The sequence below is a fragment of the Mus musculus genome, chromosome 4, assembly GCF_000001635.26.
Source record: "Mus musculus strain C57BL/6J chromosome 4, GRCm38.p6 C57BL/6J".
Classification (NCBI taxonomy): domain Eukaryota; kingdom Metazoa; phylum Chordata; class Mammalia; order Rodentia; family Muridae; genus Mus; species Mus musculus.
The window spans coordinates 117,055,711-117,070,108 of NC_000070.6; the positions used below are offsets into that span (position 1 = coordinate 117,055,711).

Below are 14,398 nucleotides of genomic sequence, written 5' to 3' on the forward strand. Positions count from 1 at the left end.
TTGAAGCACTCAGGGAACAAAGGCAAGAGGATCTCTGTGTTCAAGGCCATCCTGGTCTACAAAGTGAGCTCCAGGACAGCCAGAGCTACACAGAGAAACCCAGTCTCAAAAAAACAAAACAAAACAGAAAACCTTCACTAACATTTTCAGTACACAGTGATTAGTGACTGGTCAGTCCTCACTTCCTTCGCTCCTCTTCTGCTCCTTCTGTCTCTTCTCTGTGACTACCTTACACTAGTGTCCATCCTCCTCCTCCTCCTTTCCATCTCTTCCTTCTTCATTTAGTCTAGCTCCCCCTCATAGCCTTAGTTATTCTTGCATATCTACTCGTGCAGCCTTGAGTGTTCTTTTTTTTCCATATAATATATAAGGAATAGTTATTAATTTTTTTGTATTGTGTTGTGCACACTTGCCATAACATGCATGTGGAAGTCAGTCAGAGGACAACATTTGGGAGTGGATTCTCTCCTTTCACCATTTAAATTCTAGGGTTCAAATTTGGGTCATTGGGCTTGGTAACAAGCTTCCTTCCCCACCCCCAACCTCCTCACCCCATCCCCATCCCCAGCCTCCCCACCCTACCCCTGCCTCTGGTGCTGGGAGATAAACCCTGGGCCTTGTGCAAGCTCTCCACCCCTGAGCTGTATCCCTAGCCCAACCCTCAATTTTTAGTTACTTTGTACATCTGTTTTGTCAACTATTACATAGAGCTTTTGGGGGGTACTCTTTGTTCTGGCATAAATTGTCATCATTATAAATTCACAGTTCCATCTTGATTGAACTCTCAAACCCACATTACAGTCTAGCCTGTCTCTGCTGGACCAGCCTTCCTTCCATTCCTCCCAGCAACTGCTTTCAGCCTTCAGTCTGTACTAAGGGAAGCTACTGCTGCTGCTGCTCCTTCTCAGGAGAGATCCTACCAAGTGACAGATTTCCTGGATCTGCTCTGTCTATACACTCACCCTCACGCAGACTCTCCTGCAGCTCTGTTCCTGTAGCCTTGGAGGAAGAACTTGAGGGAACGCCTTTCTTTCTTCAGGCCTCTTAACTCCATTCTCCTGCCACCACTGTAACCTTGCTCCTCTGCTTTTCCCACAGTCTCTGGGCTTTTCAAACTTGTCCTGTATTGTCTTTCCTCCTTCCAGCTATGAGTACATTGTTTATAGAACAAAGCACAAATTCCTTAGGCTCCAGTCACCTATCCATTCTTCCTCCTACCACAACCCTACCCCACAGCTACAGAGAGCTCCTCTGACTTCCACATTGCTTTTTGTTGTTGTTCTAATGGTCATTTGTCCTTTTTGTATATATGAATGTATGTCTGTGTGTGCATGTACGTATGTATATATGGGTGCCCCTACAAGGTCAGAACAGGACACTGGATCCCCTGGGACTAGAATTATAGGCAGTGAGTTGTCTGATATGGTGTTAGAAACTAAATTTGGTTCCTCTGGAAGAATAGTACATGCTCTTTTTTGTTTGTTTTTTATTTTGTTTTGTTTTTTGAGACAGGGTTTCTCTGTGTAGCCCTGGCTGTCCTGGAACTCACTTTGTAGACCAGACTGGCCTCGAACTCAGAAATCCGCCTGCCTCTGCCTCCCGAGTGCTGGGATTAAAGGTGTGCGCCACCATGCCCAGCTAGTACATGCTCTTAAGTGATGAGCCATCTCTATAGCCCCCTTTTGTGTGTGTGTGTGTGTGTGTGTGTGTGTGTGTGTGTGTTTGTGTATACCCAAGTAAGGTGGCCCATGCTTGTAATCTCAATAGTTGAGAAGCTGAGGCACCAAGGTTGCTACAAGATCAAAGTGAACATGGGTGACATAGTGAGATAATATCTAAAAGTAAAAACTGCAGATAAACAAAATTAATATTAAATAGAGTAGTTACAACAATATACTGTAATAAAAGTTATGTAAGTAAAATCTTTCTCCCAAAATATCCTATTATGCTTGTTATGGTGGCTCATGCCTTTAATCCTAGTACTCGTTAGGGAGAGGCAGGTAAATCTCTATGAGTTCAAGGCCATCCTGGTCTATATAGTGAGTTCCAGTCAAGCCAGGGCAACATAGTGAGACCCTTGTCTCAAAACAGAAGAAAATAAACAAAATCCTATTATAACTTTACTTCTTAAAATAAGCAACAACTGTATATATAGTGTCTGTGTGTTTTGAGACAGGGTTTCTCTGTGTAGCCCTGGCTGTCTGGAACTTGCTCTGTAGACCAGGCTGGCCTCAAACTCAAAGATCCACCTGCCTCTGCCTCCCAATGCTGGCATAAAAGATGTGCCCTACCACTGCCCAGCTTAAAACAAAACAAACAAACAAAAAAATTAAGGGCAATGTTATACTATGTAACTTTGGCTGGCCTGGAACTTACTGCATAGAGCAGGCTGGCCTTGATCATACAGAGATCACTTGCCACTGCTGAGATTAAGGGCATGGATTACCATGCTTGGCATATCTTAAAGGAAGCACATTATGGCTTCTCTCAGGCATATCCAAATCACTAGGGTCTCTACTCTTGTGTATTGGAGCCACTATGTTATGCTTGAACAAGAGTACTGTGTTGCTAGGACAGAGGGTCTGATAGCTAAGATGGCTAATAGGTGACAGCTGGGCGGGCAGGTAGCATATAAAGTTTGCATAAACTGAACAAAAGAATGATTCATTGACTCAGATGACGTGGGGCCAGATTTCACCACACGTGTATCTAAAATTTTAACGTATTGATTTCTGGCATTTTCCATTTAATATATCAGACTGTAGGTAACTATAATTGTGGAATATGGAACTGCCATTGAGGCCACACCACTTCATATATTCCTGAAAATATAGGGCATTTGACATAAATGTGGTAAACTTACATACATGGAAGCAAAAAAATAAAATGAAGAAGTCAAAAAACCAAAATTCTTGGAACGGAAAAAAAGAAAAGGAAACTAAACTAGTACCTGCCACCCTGGTCTCTCCAGGCTGAGGCGTGGCCCTTATCTGACGACAGACTAACATCCACATTGTCTGATTATGAGCCTTTCTCTCCTGTCCTTCCTACAGGCACCCTAGGATACATTTCCACACAGGCCTTGTGGATGCCCATCTCTACTGCCTGAAGAAGTACGTTGTGGATTTCTTAATGGAGAATAGGTAAGGAGGAGGAAGGTGGAGTTAAGCCTACTAATTTTGAGCATTCTCTGTCTCAAAATTTTTGGGTGTTTTATTGTAAATCTACAGTTTTTAACAAAGTATAGTGTAGCTGGTCTTAGCTACTTTTTGGGTTCTTCTTTTTCCCACCCTTTATCCCCCATTTTCACCCCCATCACTAGATAGGAGGAAAAGAAGCAGAGAGAGAGAGGAGAGAGGGAGGGAAGGAGGAAGGGAGGGAGGGAGGGAGAGAGAGAGAGAGAGAGAGAGAGAGAGAGAGAGATCCTAGAATCTAATTTATTTCCTCTTCTTTGAATATGACTACTGGGAAACAGCGAACAGCCTTCCTAAATGACCACCAACACCTTACAACACAATTGCAGAAACTATCCCCAGCTGGCAAAAGTCACGCCTCTGCTAGAGCACAAGGCAAATCAAATCCCCAAACCTGGGATTAAAATGAAAGCACATTCTTATAATATTTCTGTGGTTTTTTTTTTTAAATTGTCAGTACAGTATAGTTTTGTTTGTTGTTGGCTTTACTTTTGCTTCTCTGTGTGTGTGTGTATGTGTGTGCACATGTGACTACAGATGTTCTCAGAAGGCAGAGGCATCAGATCCTCAAGCTGGAATTACAGGGGCTGTGAGCTGCCTGACACTGGTCCTGGAAACACAATCCAGGGTCTGCTTAAGAACAGTGTACTCTCGGGGCTGGAGCGATGGCTCAGTGGTTAATAGCACTGACTGCTCTTCAAGAGGTCCTGAGTTCAATTCCCAGCAACCACATGGTGCCTCACAACCATCTGATGACCTCTTCTGGTGTGTCTGAAGGCAGCTACAATCTACTCATATAAATGAATGAATGAATGAATGAATGAATGAATGAATGAATAAAAAAATATTAAAAAAAAAGAGAGAGAGAACAGTGTACTCTCTTAACCTCCAGTCATGTCTCCAGCCCTTGGTTTTGTTTTTAAGGCAAGAGAGAGAGAACAGTGTACTCTCTTAACCTCCAGTCATGTCTCCAGCCCTTGGTTTTGTTTTTAAGGCAGGGTCTTACTGTGTAGCCATAGTGCCTGGAACTCTTCAGACCAGACTGGTCTCAACAAGCAAGATCTGCCTGTCTCTGCCTCCTGAGCACTAAGATTAAAGGTGTGAGTCACCTTGCGTGACCCATAAAGTATATATGTAGTTTTTAACAAACTACCTTGTGATTTAGCCAATAGTCTTATTAAACTTCTGCTATTTTTGTAGTGCTAGGGCCATAACGTAGGGCCTTTTGTGTCCAAAGTACATGCTTTGCCACCGAGTTATACTCTTCTTAGTGTTAGTTACCAGTTTATACAAAGATCACAGTTGGTTTTCATTTCTGTTTTAGGAATGAATCACATTATTTATATACTGTTATGTTGCTTGCACCAAAGAAACCTACTTATATTTGGGGAATCTGCAAATCATAAACCAGCAGAATATTTTTTATAGCCCCCTAAATAGGCTGGGTGTGGTAGCACATACCTGTAATCCAGAAATTGACAGGTGGAGACTGGAGGAGCAGGAATTCAAGGCCATCCTTGGCTACTTATTGAGTAGAAATACAGCTAGAATCCTAAGAGTAGGTAGGAAAAGATTTAATGTTGCAATAGTTAAGAGGCTGCTTTCCCTTGAGGACACTGGATACGTTTCTACCTTGAACAGTGCTGGTTGATTGGTAAGCAGGCACCACAGCAACCAAGTTCTCCCAGAGCAGCTTGACCAGCGAATCTTAATTTAAGTTCCAGCTGTGAGTGTTGCACAGCAGAGCAGGCCTGTATGTACTATTTTGGAGGCTTAGCAAGAAGATCACAAGTTCAAGCCTACCCAGCAAGTTCTGAGATGCCAAAGCTTTTCAATTCAGGCTCCATTTTGGAGAACTTGACCTAAGTTTAAACTTAGGTAGACTAGCAGGCTGGTATCTAGCATTAGTTTCCAAGTTGCCCCTCAACAGAACCTGAGCCTAGCTGTAGTCTCTAGGCTCATCCCCAACAAGAGCAGAGTTTCCAGGTTACACCCCCAACAAGACCAGTGTCTCCAGGTTATCCCCCCCCCAAAAAAAAACCCTGCACCTAATGACCACCAATGCAGAGGGGAGCAGAAGTTAAGTTTATGATGTGACTCCCAGCACCAGCCAATTACGTTAAAGGCCACAGGAGCTTTCCAATTAGATGCTTGCACACGTATTCCCTGCTTGCTGCCTATACTATAAAGCCTTGCCCCATAGACATTCTGGGCTCACACACACACACCAAAACCATCCTTCCTGATGGTGGTACATTGGGGCGGGGGGTGGGGGGGGCAAGCTAGGTTGAATAGAATAAAGACTCTGCTGAATTTCATCATCAGGTTGGCTCCTGTGTGTATTTTGAGAGATCACTAACATTTCCCTGGCACAACAGTTCAAAGCCACCCTTACCTACTTAACCTTACAATAATAAGTAAAAATGTACTTTAGAGGTAGGCATTTTCACAGCACAATAAGTCCCTGGGTTCAATCCCCATTAACAACCCCCTCCAAAAAAGCAAAAACAAAAATAAACCATCTCTGTCTTTAGTTGATGGGCCAGGATATATACAGAAATAAAGGAAGAACTAGGCAGTGCACCACGTGCATGCCCAGTATCTACAGAGGCCAGGGAAGAGGGTGTCAAATCCCCTGAGACTAGAGCTACAGGTAGTTGGTTGTAAGCTGCCATCTTGGTGCTGGGAATCAAACCTGGGTCCTCTGGAAGAGTAGCCAACAGTTTTGGTTTGTTTGGTTTGTTTTGTTTTTTTCCTTCAAGACAGGGTTTCTCTGTGTAGCCTTGGCTGTGCTGGAATTTGCTTTGTAGACCAGGCTGGCTTCAACTCGGACCTTCCTCTGCTAGGATTAAAGGTGTGTGCCACAACCTCCTAGCTTGCAACTAGTGTTCTTAATACTGAACCAACTCTCTATCAGTCCCACAGGTAGATCTCTGTAAATTCAAGGTCATCCTGATCAACCTGACGTTCCAGGTTCCAGGGTAGCCAAGGCTATGTAAGGAAACTCTAGCTCTAGCCAAGAGGAAAAACGGCAGTGCTTCCTTAATACTGTCAACTAGAATTGTAGCTTTTGGATCCAGGATGTGCAAGCAGTTTTACAGCAAAACAGCCTTCTCCTGGCTACCGTAGCTTATTTGTAGTTCATTTTGCTACTGTCAGTTTGCTGTTTGCACCCCTGGCAAATGTGATTAGTGGTAACTGTGACTGCTGGCCAGAACATCTGCAAAAAGGGACTTTCCTCTGCAGTCTACTATAACAAAGAGTGATTCAGGGCCTCAGCCCAAAATGACTCCCCAACACTAAATAAATCTGTAGAAGAGACCCTCATCTTGTTCCCTTCCCCCATCTGCCCAATCTCTCAAAGTTGCTAGAACCAAAGTGCGCATTTTTTTAAAATTAGTAAATTTCAGTATAAAGTATACTGAGCCAGGTGTGTGCGTCATGCTTGCAGTCTGAACATTTGGGAGGTAGGTGCGTGAGGATTGTAAACGCCAGGTCAGCCTAGGCTACAGGGCAGGTGACCTTGTCTCAAGCAAACAAATAAAAACCCCAAAACAATAATATATACATGGCCATAAAAAAATGAGCATGGAGTAATAAGTCTTGAAATGAATAGTCCGCCCAGGTACGGCCCGGATGCTTTGGAGTGCTACATCCTGTTTGGTTTCAGAGCCTTAACTCACTTTCCTATCACACCCAGCTGGCCAGGTGGTGGTCTTTATTTTAGGCCTAAGGTCAAGCTGTTCCACCATGGTTCACAGTAGCCTTGTACCAGTTCTTGGCACAGCTGTGAGCTGCATGATTCGGGAACTAACCTGATATTGAGCCCCAGTAGGGGTGGCTGTGACCTGGCAGTTCAGAACAGCTTCAGATCTTTTCAAACCGCTCACCTCACAAGTGCCTGCTGATGGGACTGTGTGCCAAGGCTTGTTTGCTGGCCTGTTGCAGTGACAGTTCTGTCTGACCCATGATGGCCCTAAAGATCCTTCAGCTCTCTGTGCTTTGTCACTTCTTCAAAAAGGACTTGCTTCCCAGGGGGGAGGGGCCAAGGAGTATTTGCTGTCTACATTGGTGTGGAGCATTGAAAATGGACTCCTCAAAAATAACCAAAGAGTAAGAGTTGTTTGATTCTTGTATTCATATGGAAATTTTTAATCTTCATCAAAGGATTAAAGAAAAAAGTCCCATTGAAATTCAATACAGGGGCTCCCAGCTTACACAGAAATGTTCAAAGACGTTTGACCTGATCCTTTAAAAATAACAAAAAGCCATGAACTACTAAGCTCCAGGGTGCATGCTTTCCCTTACCCTCCTCAGCCTCTGCGTCTGTCTTGCCTTCTTCCTTGCACTGCATGTGTGTGGTCCTGTGTCAGCAAGCTGAGCTGCTTTGAGGGGGGCCTTTGGTACTAACAGCAACAGTGAGTTATGGTGCTGTTCACACTCCTCCCTCCTGCCTCATCTCTCAGAGTTATAGCTGATTAGCCACTTCCACAATCCGTTCCCCTGCCTATTTAACCTGCTTTTTCTCCCTCTCTCTTTCTTCTGCTCGCTCTACTAATAATTCCTTTAAGTAGTAAAAACAACATTTACAGGCTGAGGAGATGGCTCCACAGTTAAGAGCACAGGCTGCTCTTCTAGAGGACCCAGATTCGATTCCCAGCACCCACATGGCCGCTCACAACTGTCCATAGCTCCAGTTCCAGGGGATCTGGCACCTTCACAGACATATATAGGCAAAACACCAATACACATAAAATAAAAATAAATAAATCTTTTTTTTAAAAGATAAAGAAATAGCAATTACCAGAGCATAGACAAGTGTTGACATGTAAAAGATGTGTAACCACGCTAGTCCCTCACCCGACTGATTTTATTTTCTTTGTTAAATAAAAATCAAGAGCACACTAGAGGTCAGCAGATACTTGCCAACAAGCCTGCATCCAGTTCCCAGAACCTACATGGTGGAAGAAAAGAACCTACTTCCAAAGCTGTCCTCCAATTTCCATACACAGTGTGGTATGTGCATACACACTCACATATGTGGATGGGCACACACTCACTATACCAAAACTCAAGTCCTTTCTTTCCCTTTTTAAATATTCATTAGGCCCAACCTAACCTCTTGTCCTTTTTTTAAAAAGCAAAAACAAAAAACATGTATTTAGAGTGTATGTTTACGTGTGCATGTGTGTGTACCTTCTTTTGGCATACATACTCTGGTATGTGTGCAGACAACTTATAGGAGTTGATTCTCTCTATTGCGTGGGTTCTGGGATGGAATCCAGGCAGGCAGTGAGCCATGTCTGCAGCCCCCGACACCCTATGCTGATACCATCAAAAGGAAGCCTATGTTCTGGGAACCACAAAAGGCAAATGAAGAAGCCGCCCCGAGCATGGCCGTTACTCATTGCTCCTCTCTAGAATCATTCTGCATATTTGTCAGTCTCGATCTTAGCCTTTATGTCAGTCTAAGTTGGTATACTTATATTAAAGTAAGTTAACTGTGCAAATTCTTAAACAACAGAAAGTACAACTGTTACAGTATACAGAAGCCCACTTTTCCCAATGGATAAGAGTATAGGGTTTGTGCAGGAATTCTAAATTTGCAGAGAGGCTAGGCTTGGTGGTCTGTGTCTTTAATTCCTGTACTTAGAAAGCTGATGCAGGAGGACTGGCCACTATTCTTACTCCCTCTTCTGACTTCCACAGACACACATGCAGGTAAAACACCTATACGCATAAAATAAAGTAAAATTTAAAAGAAGAAGTGTTTTAAGCTAGGTGCAGAAATATATGTCTGTGATCTCAGTAATGGGAAAACAGAAACAGATGTCTTTCAGAAGTTTACTGGCCATTGAGCCTATCTAAATCAGCAGACTTTAGGTTTTTGAGACTGTCTCTCAAAAAGGTGGAGTCTGGTAGTAGTGGTGGTACACACCATTAATCCCAACACTCAGGAGGCAGAGGCAGGCAGATCTTTGTGAGTTCAAGGACAGCCTTGTCTACAGAGTGAGTTCCAGGACTATACAGAGAAATCCTGTCTCAAGGGGAAAAAAAAAAGTAAAGTGGAAAGTGATAGAGGAATATACTTGATATCAACCCCTGATCATAGACACAGTGCACACAAACACAGAATAGTCTGTTTTCTCATGGATTGTTGCAAATGAAGAATTAAGGCACCACGTTATATACTATATGCATACTGTGTAAATATGTGCATACATAGAGACATCCCATATAGCTAAGATTTTGTGGGAGACTATTTTCTGACTTGACCAAGAGGAGGAATTCTCAAATCCTTCCCATTCTGAGTCTTAACTGATAAGAAAATCTAGGTTTTTTTGTTTTGTTTTGTTGCTTTCTCTTGAGTGCAAATAATTTCTAACCCAAGAGGATTCAGTGAGGTTTCTCATATTTGACCACTCTTTCTTTCTAGGTCAATCACTTCTATCCGAAGCGAACTGATTCCATACCTAGTAAGAAAACAGTTTTCCTCAGCTTCCTCACAGCAAAGGCAGGAAGACAAAGAAGAGGATCTAAAGAAAAAGGAGCTGAAGTCTTTAGGTGGGTGTTTGGGTTGATTCAGGAAGACAGGCAGAGACCGGAGGACCTTTAGAGAGCATGACACCTCAAGATGCTCCCTTAAGACCGACAATGCTTCTCTAGTTTACAGGGGGAAAGAGGCCAGCTAGCCTTACTCCCTGAACTCTGGATGCCCTTATTGGGCAGAGTCAGTCCCTGTACTATCAGGGACAGGCTGATCAAGCATATGACCCATTATTTAGTCAACAACCTATGTGATTAGTTCCTCAGTAGACCATTAGGTCTTCAAATTCTCCTTATCACATCTCAGTTTCCTGGTTCTTCAGGTGTCAGCACACCTACCATCTTCTGTCCATGAATGGAAGATGGTGAAGTATACAATTACAACCAGAGGCCAATCAGACTGTCTCCATTACAGGATCTGGAGATGAAATCTGTCTTATTTGCTCTCAAATCCCTTTATTCCTGCCCCAGTCCTAGGCTGTTACATGGTCTTATCAACAATGTGCACGAAGAGATGCTGTGGCATGATGGCCGCAGTCACAGCCTCAGCAGCACAGCTCTGGCTCTGACAGCTGCCTCTGGTTAACATCAGCTCTGTGACCTGAGCAGATTACTCAGTCTTCAGTCATCTCACCGTAAAACAAAAGGCCTTTAAGATTTGTTGTGAGCCGGGCGATGGTGGCGCACACCTCTAATCCCAGCACTTGGGAGGCTGAGGCAGGTGGATTTCTGAGTTCGAGGCCAGCCTGGTCTACAAAGTGAGTTCCAGGACAGCCAGGGCTGCACAGAGAAACCCTGTCTCGAAAATCCAAAAAAAAAAAAAAAAAAAAGATTTGTTGTGATCTAAACACAAGCAAAACCTAATTCAATCTGTGTCTCCTATACACCTTTCCCTTTATTTACTCCGGATGTTTGCTCTGAAGATATTTACAGTTTTATAAAAAAAGACGACACTCTGACCTTGGCTCCCTATGATGCCTGCTGGAATGCTTTTCGAGGAGACAAATGGGAAGATTTGTCTAGATCACAGGTCCGCTGCTATGTCCACATCATGAAAGAAGGACTTTGCTCTCGAGTAAGCACACTGGGACTCTACATGGAAGCCAACAGACAGGTAAGAAGATGGGCCCAAGGACTTCCTGCCCTAGCCAGACCCAGCTTTTTGTCTTATGCCTTCATTAGGGAAATGGTTAACATTCACAGTCTACACTTCTGAAGCTGAGCAAGACTTGGAATGTCAGGGAAGACTTCAAAGACAGGAACTCAGTGGGTTCAAGGAAAGGCTAGCTCTCCAATAAGATTAGCTTCTGAGTTGTGGATGCAGCAACTCTCCTGTTTGGTTCAGGGTGAATATTTGTGCAACAACTACTTCCTAAGTAAGCAGATAAAGCCAGATTTGATTGTATATACCTGTAACCCCAGCTCTCAGGAAGTTGAGACGTGCAGAGTGGAAGCTAGTCTGGGCATGGTGGCTCACACCTGTGATCCTAGGATTTGGGAGGCAGAAGCAGGAGAATTTGTGTTGAAGGCCTGCTTGGGTAGCATAGCAAGATCTGTCTCAGGGGAAAAAAAGAATAAAACAGATATTATTGTCTAACCATGTAGTTTGGTAAAGTAAGACACAGAGGAAGCTTCCTCAAGAAAGCAAAAATATATTAGGAAATATAGGCCCATTTGGTAGCACACAGGAATCCCTGGGCTCAGTTCCCAGTACTGCACAAACTGGGTGTCTTGCCTGTAATCCTAGCATCAGGACAGAGAGGTAAAAGGATTAGAATTTCAAGGTCATATTGGCTACCTTCTGAGTTTAGAACCAAAATGGGCTAGTGAAATCCCTGTGGGGATTTCTTGCTTGTTTTATCATTTGTTGTTTAAGGTAAACTGAATTTTAAAAAGACACAAAAGTGGGGCTGGAGAGATGGCTCAGTGGTTAAGAGCACTGACTATTCTCCCAAGGTCCTGAGTTCAGTTCCCAGCAACCACATGGTGGCTCACAACCATCTGTAATGGGATCTGATGCCCTCTTCTGCTGTGTCTGAAGACAAATACAGTGTACTCATATGAATAAAATAAATAAATTTTTTTAAATCGACAAAAAAAGAATGGGAAGAATGGAGAGAGATAGGGAGAATTGAGAGTGACCAGAGGAAGTGACCCAAGGAAGGAGTCTCTAGAGGAGAACTGTTAGGAATACACAGTAGTGAGGAATCTTGCTTCTCAAAATTAAGCCAGGTCTCACTGAAGGCATAGGCAGAGAAGGCTGAGGGTGTGGAGGGTGCTTCACAGTCAGGAGTGAGTGCAGGAAAGAGGAAAAACCAGTAAATGAAAATAGGCTGGAGTGAAGCATTGAGAATAAGAAAAGAGAGTTTGAATGAGGTTTTAAAAAGATTAGCTGCTGGCATTGTTGCTGGTAGAATTTTGATAACTTACTGGAAGGTAAATAATAAGAGACTAATACTAAATGATGGGTATACCTGAGGTCCTGACCTTAAGCTACATTCAATGTGGATCGCTTATAAATCCAAGGAAATCCCAAACCAGAGAGCTATAAGAAAACAGTGTGCCCACATTTACTCAGAACCAGCTTTTCTCAGTATGATCTGGAAGCAAGGGTTATAAATAGGCTGAGGCTGGGAAAGTATCCTCTAATGCTAGGACTGCACAGCAGATAGATCCACAGGACCTTGGCTGCATGCTGTAGGGGAAGACTCACTGCTGAGCTTGGAGGGCAGTCTCCGAGGGCCGCTGTTAGCAGTGCCGGCAAGGCCTCGCCAGCAAGCACAGGCATCATATACGGTGATTGCACAACTGAGCAGGTTTGTAATGCTGACATCACAGATGTTCTCTCGTCCTTCCAAATAGTTTAAAGTCCAAATCCCTCTATACCTTCAATCTGCTTTTCCGTTTTCATCCTTAAGCAGGAATAGTGTAAACTTTTTCTCATTTTCTCTGGAAGGACATGGACTCTTTCTCTGGCTCAGTCCTAATTGTAAATTCCTCTTACATTGTTCCTCTCCTCACATGGTACATGGCCACAGTAGTCCAGGAGGCAAGCAGAAGAACCCGGAATGATTCTGAGCATGACTCTTAGTAGTCCATGCCTCGTTTGACCTTCTTTCCCACGAAATGTTAGGAGAATATCTAGGCCTTAGGCAGACTTAGAAGTCCCATCCTGGGGACTGTGGCTGATTCAGCCATGGCTGAAAGCCCTGTCCCTGACTGGGTGTTGAACTCTACCTAAAGTTTTTTTTAAATGTTTTCCTGTCTTTACTGACCAAACTTCTTTCCTCAAGGTCCCCAAATTGCTATCTGTTCTTTGTCCGGAGGAATCAATGATCCATTCATCAGCCCAGATTGTCAACAAACACCTGGTAAGTGCTGGTGTAAGCAGGACACGGATGAGACCTGAGAACACTGGGACTTGCTGAAGATTAGATTGCAGCCCCTTAGCCCTAGACCTGTAGCACAAAGGAAATCCCATGTCCATCTTGGTTCTAGTAGTAGAGTCTCACTCAAGCAGACTTCCTCAGGCTGGCAAGATGCCTCAGTAGATGTTATATGCTGCTAAGTCTGGCAACTTGAATTCAGTCCCTGGAACTCTCACTGTGGAAGAAGAGAAATGACTCTTAACAAGTTGTTCTCTGACTTCTACATGTGTATCATAGCATGTGCACATGCATCTACACACACACACACACACACACACACACACACACACACAGTATGAAAGAAGTCTTAGCAGATGTGGTGGCACAGCTGTAATCTCAGCATTGAAGCAGCTGAGCCAGGAAGATCACAAATTTAAAACCTGGCAGAGCTCCCCGGCCACGTGCATTGCTACCCTGAGAAAGAATAAGACCTTGTCTCAAAATAGTAAAAAACAAGGCTGGGGTTCTCGCTTAGTGGTAGAGCTCAGCATCGATGGCTCTCAGGGTTCAGTCTCCAGTATTGCACAAGAATAAAGACTTCGTGGAGGGAGGGCATAGGGGGTTTTGGGGATAGCATTTGAAATATAAATGAAGAAAATATCTAATAAAAAAAATATGTCAAGATTAAAAAAAAATGAAGACTTCCTGAAGCTAGATGAAGTGGCACACTCCTGCCGCCATGACATTCAGGAGGCTAAAGTAAAAGGACTGTGAGTTCTAAGGTAGCCTGAGATACATAGCAAGAAGGAGACATGCTTAGGGTTTCATAGTAAGAACTTGTCTCCAAACGCAATAAAAAGGAGGAAAGAGCTGCCACATGCTTTAATCCCAGAACTCAGTAGACAAATACATGGAGCTCTGTGAGTTTGAGGCCAGCCTGGTCTGCATAGCAAGTTCCAAGCTGTCCAGAGCTACATAGTGAGATCCTGCCCTCTCTGTCCCCCTTCCCCCACAAAAGAAAGAAAAAAAAAAAAAAAAAGAGGAAGAGACTTCCTGAGGCCCAGCATGGCATTACATGCCTATAATTGGAGCAGTAGGACCTGAGACAGGAGGATTGCAAGTTCTAAGCTAACCTGGGCTACATAGTAAGACCTGTCTCAGAGTAAAAAGAGGACAAAGATTTCCAGGGCAAATAATGACCCTACAACCAGGAGTCCATGTGGTGCTGGGCTCAGGGCAGGAGCTTTCACTCTGCTCCTTTCTTTACTTTCCAGTTTGAACGCTCTGTTC

At 43.7% G+C, this 14,398-nt stretch overlaps 1 protein-coding gene across 4 annotated transcripts in view; it reads left to right on the forward strand.

Annotated features, from left to right (window-relative positions):
* Positions 1–14,398, forward strand: part of Eif2b3 (eukaryotic translation initiation factor 2B, subunit 3) — a 67,454-nt gene that overhangs the window by 36,312 nt on the left and 16,744 nt on the right. For all 4 annotated transcript variants that reach the window (XM_006502649.2, NM_001111277.2, NM_001355225.1 and 1 more), the window contains 4 exons: positions 3,054–3,143; positions 9,631–9,758; positions 10,664–10,854; positions 13,034–13,111. In XM_006502649.2, the coding sequence (XP_006502712.1) occupies positions 3,054–3,143; positions 9,631–9,758; positions 10,664–10,854; positions 13,034–13,111 (487 nt within the window). The remainder of the gene's footprint in view (positions 1–3,053; positions 3,144–9,630; positions 9,759–10,663; positions 10,855–13,033; positions 13,112–14,398) is intronic.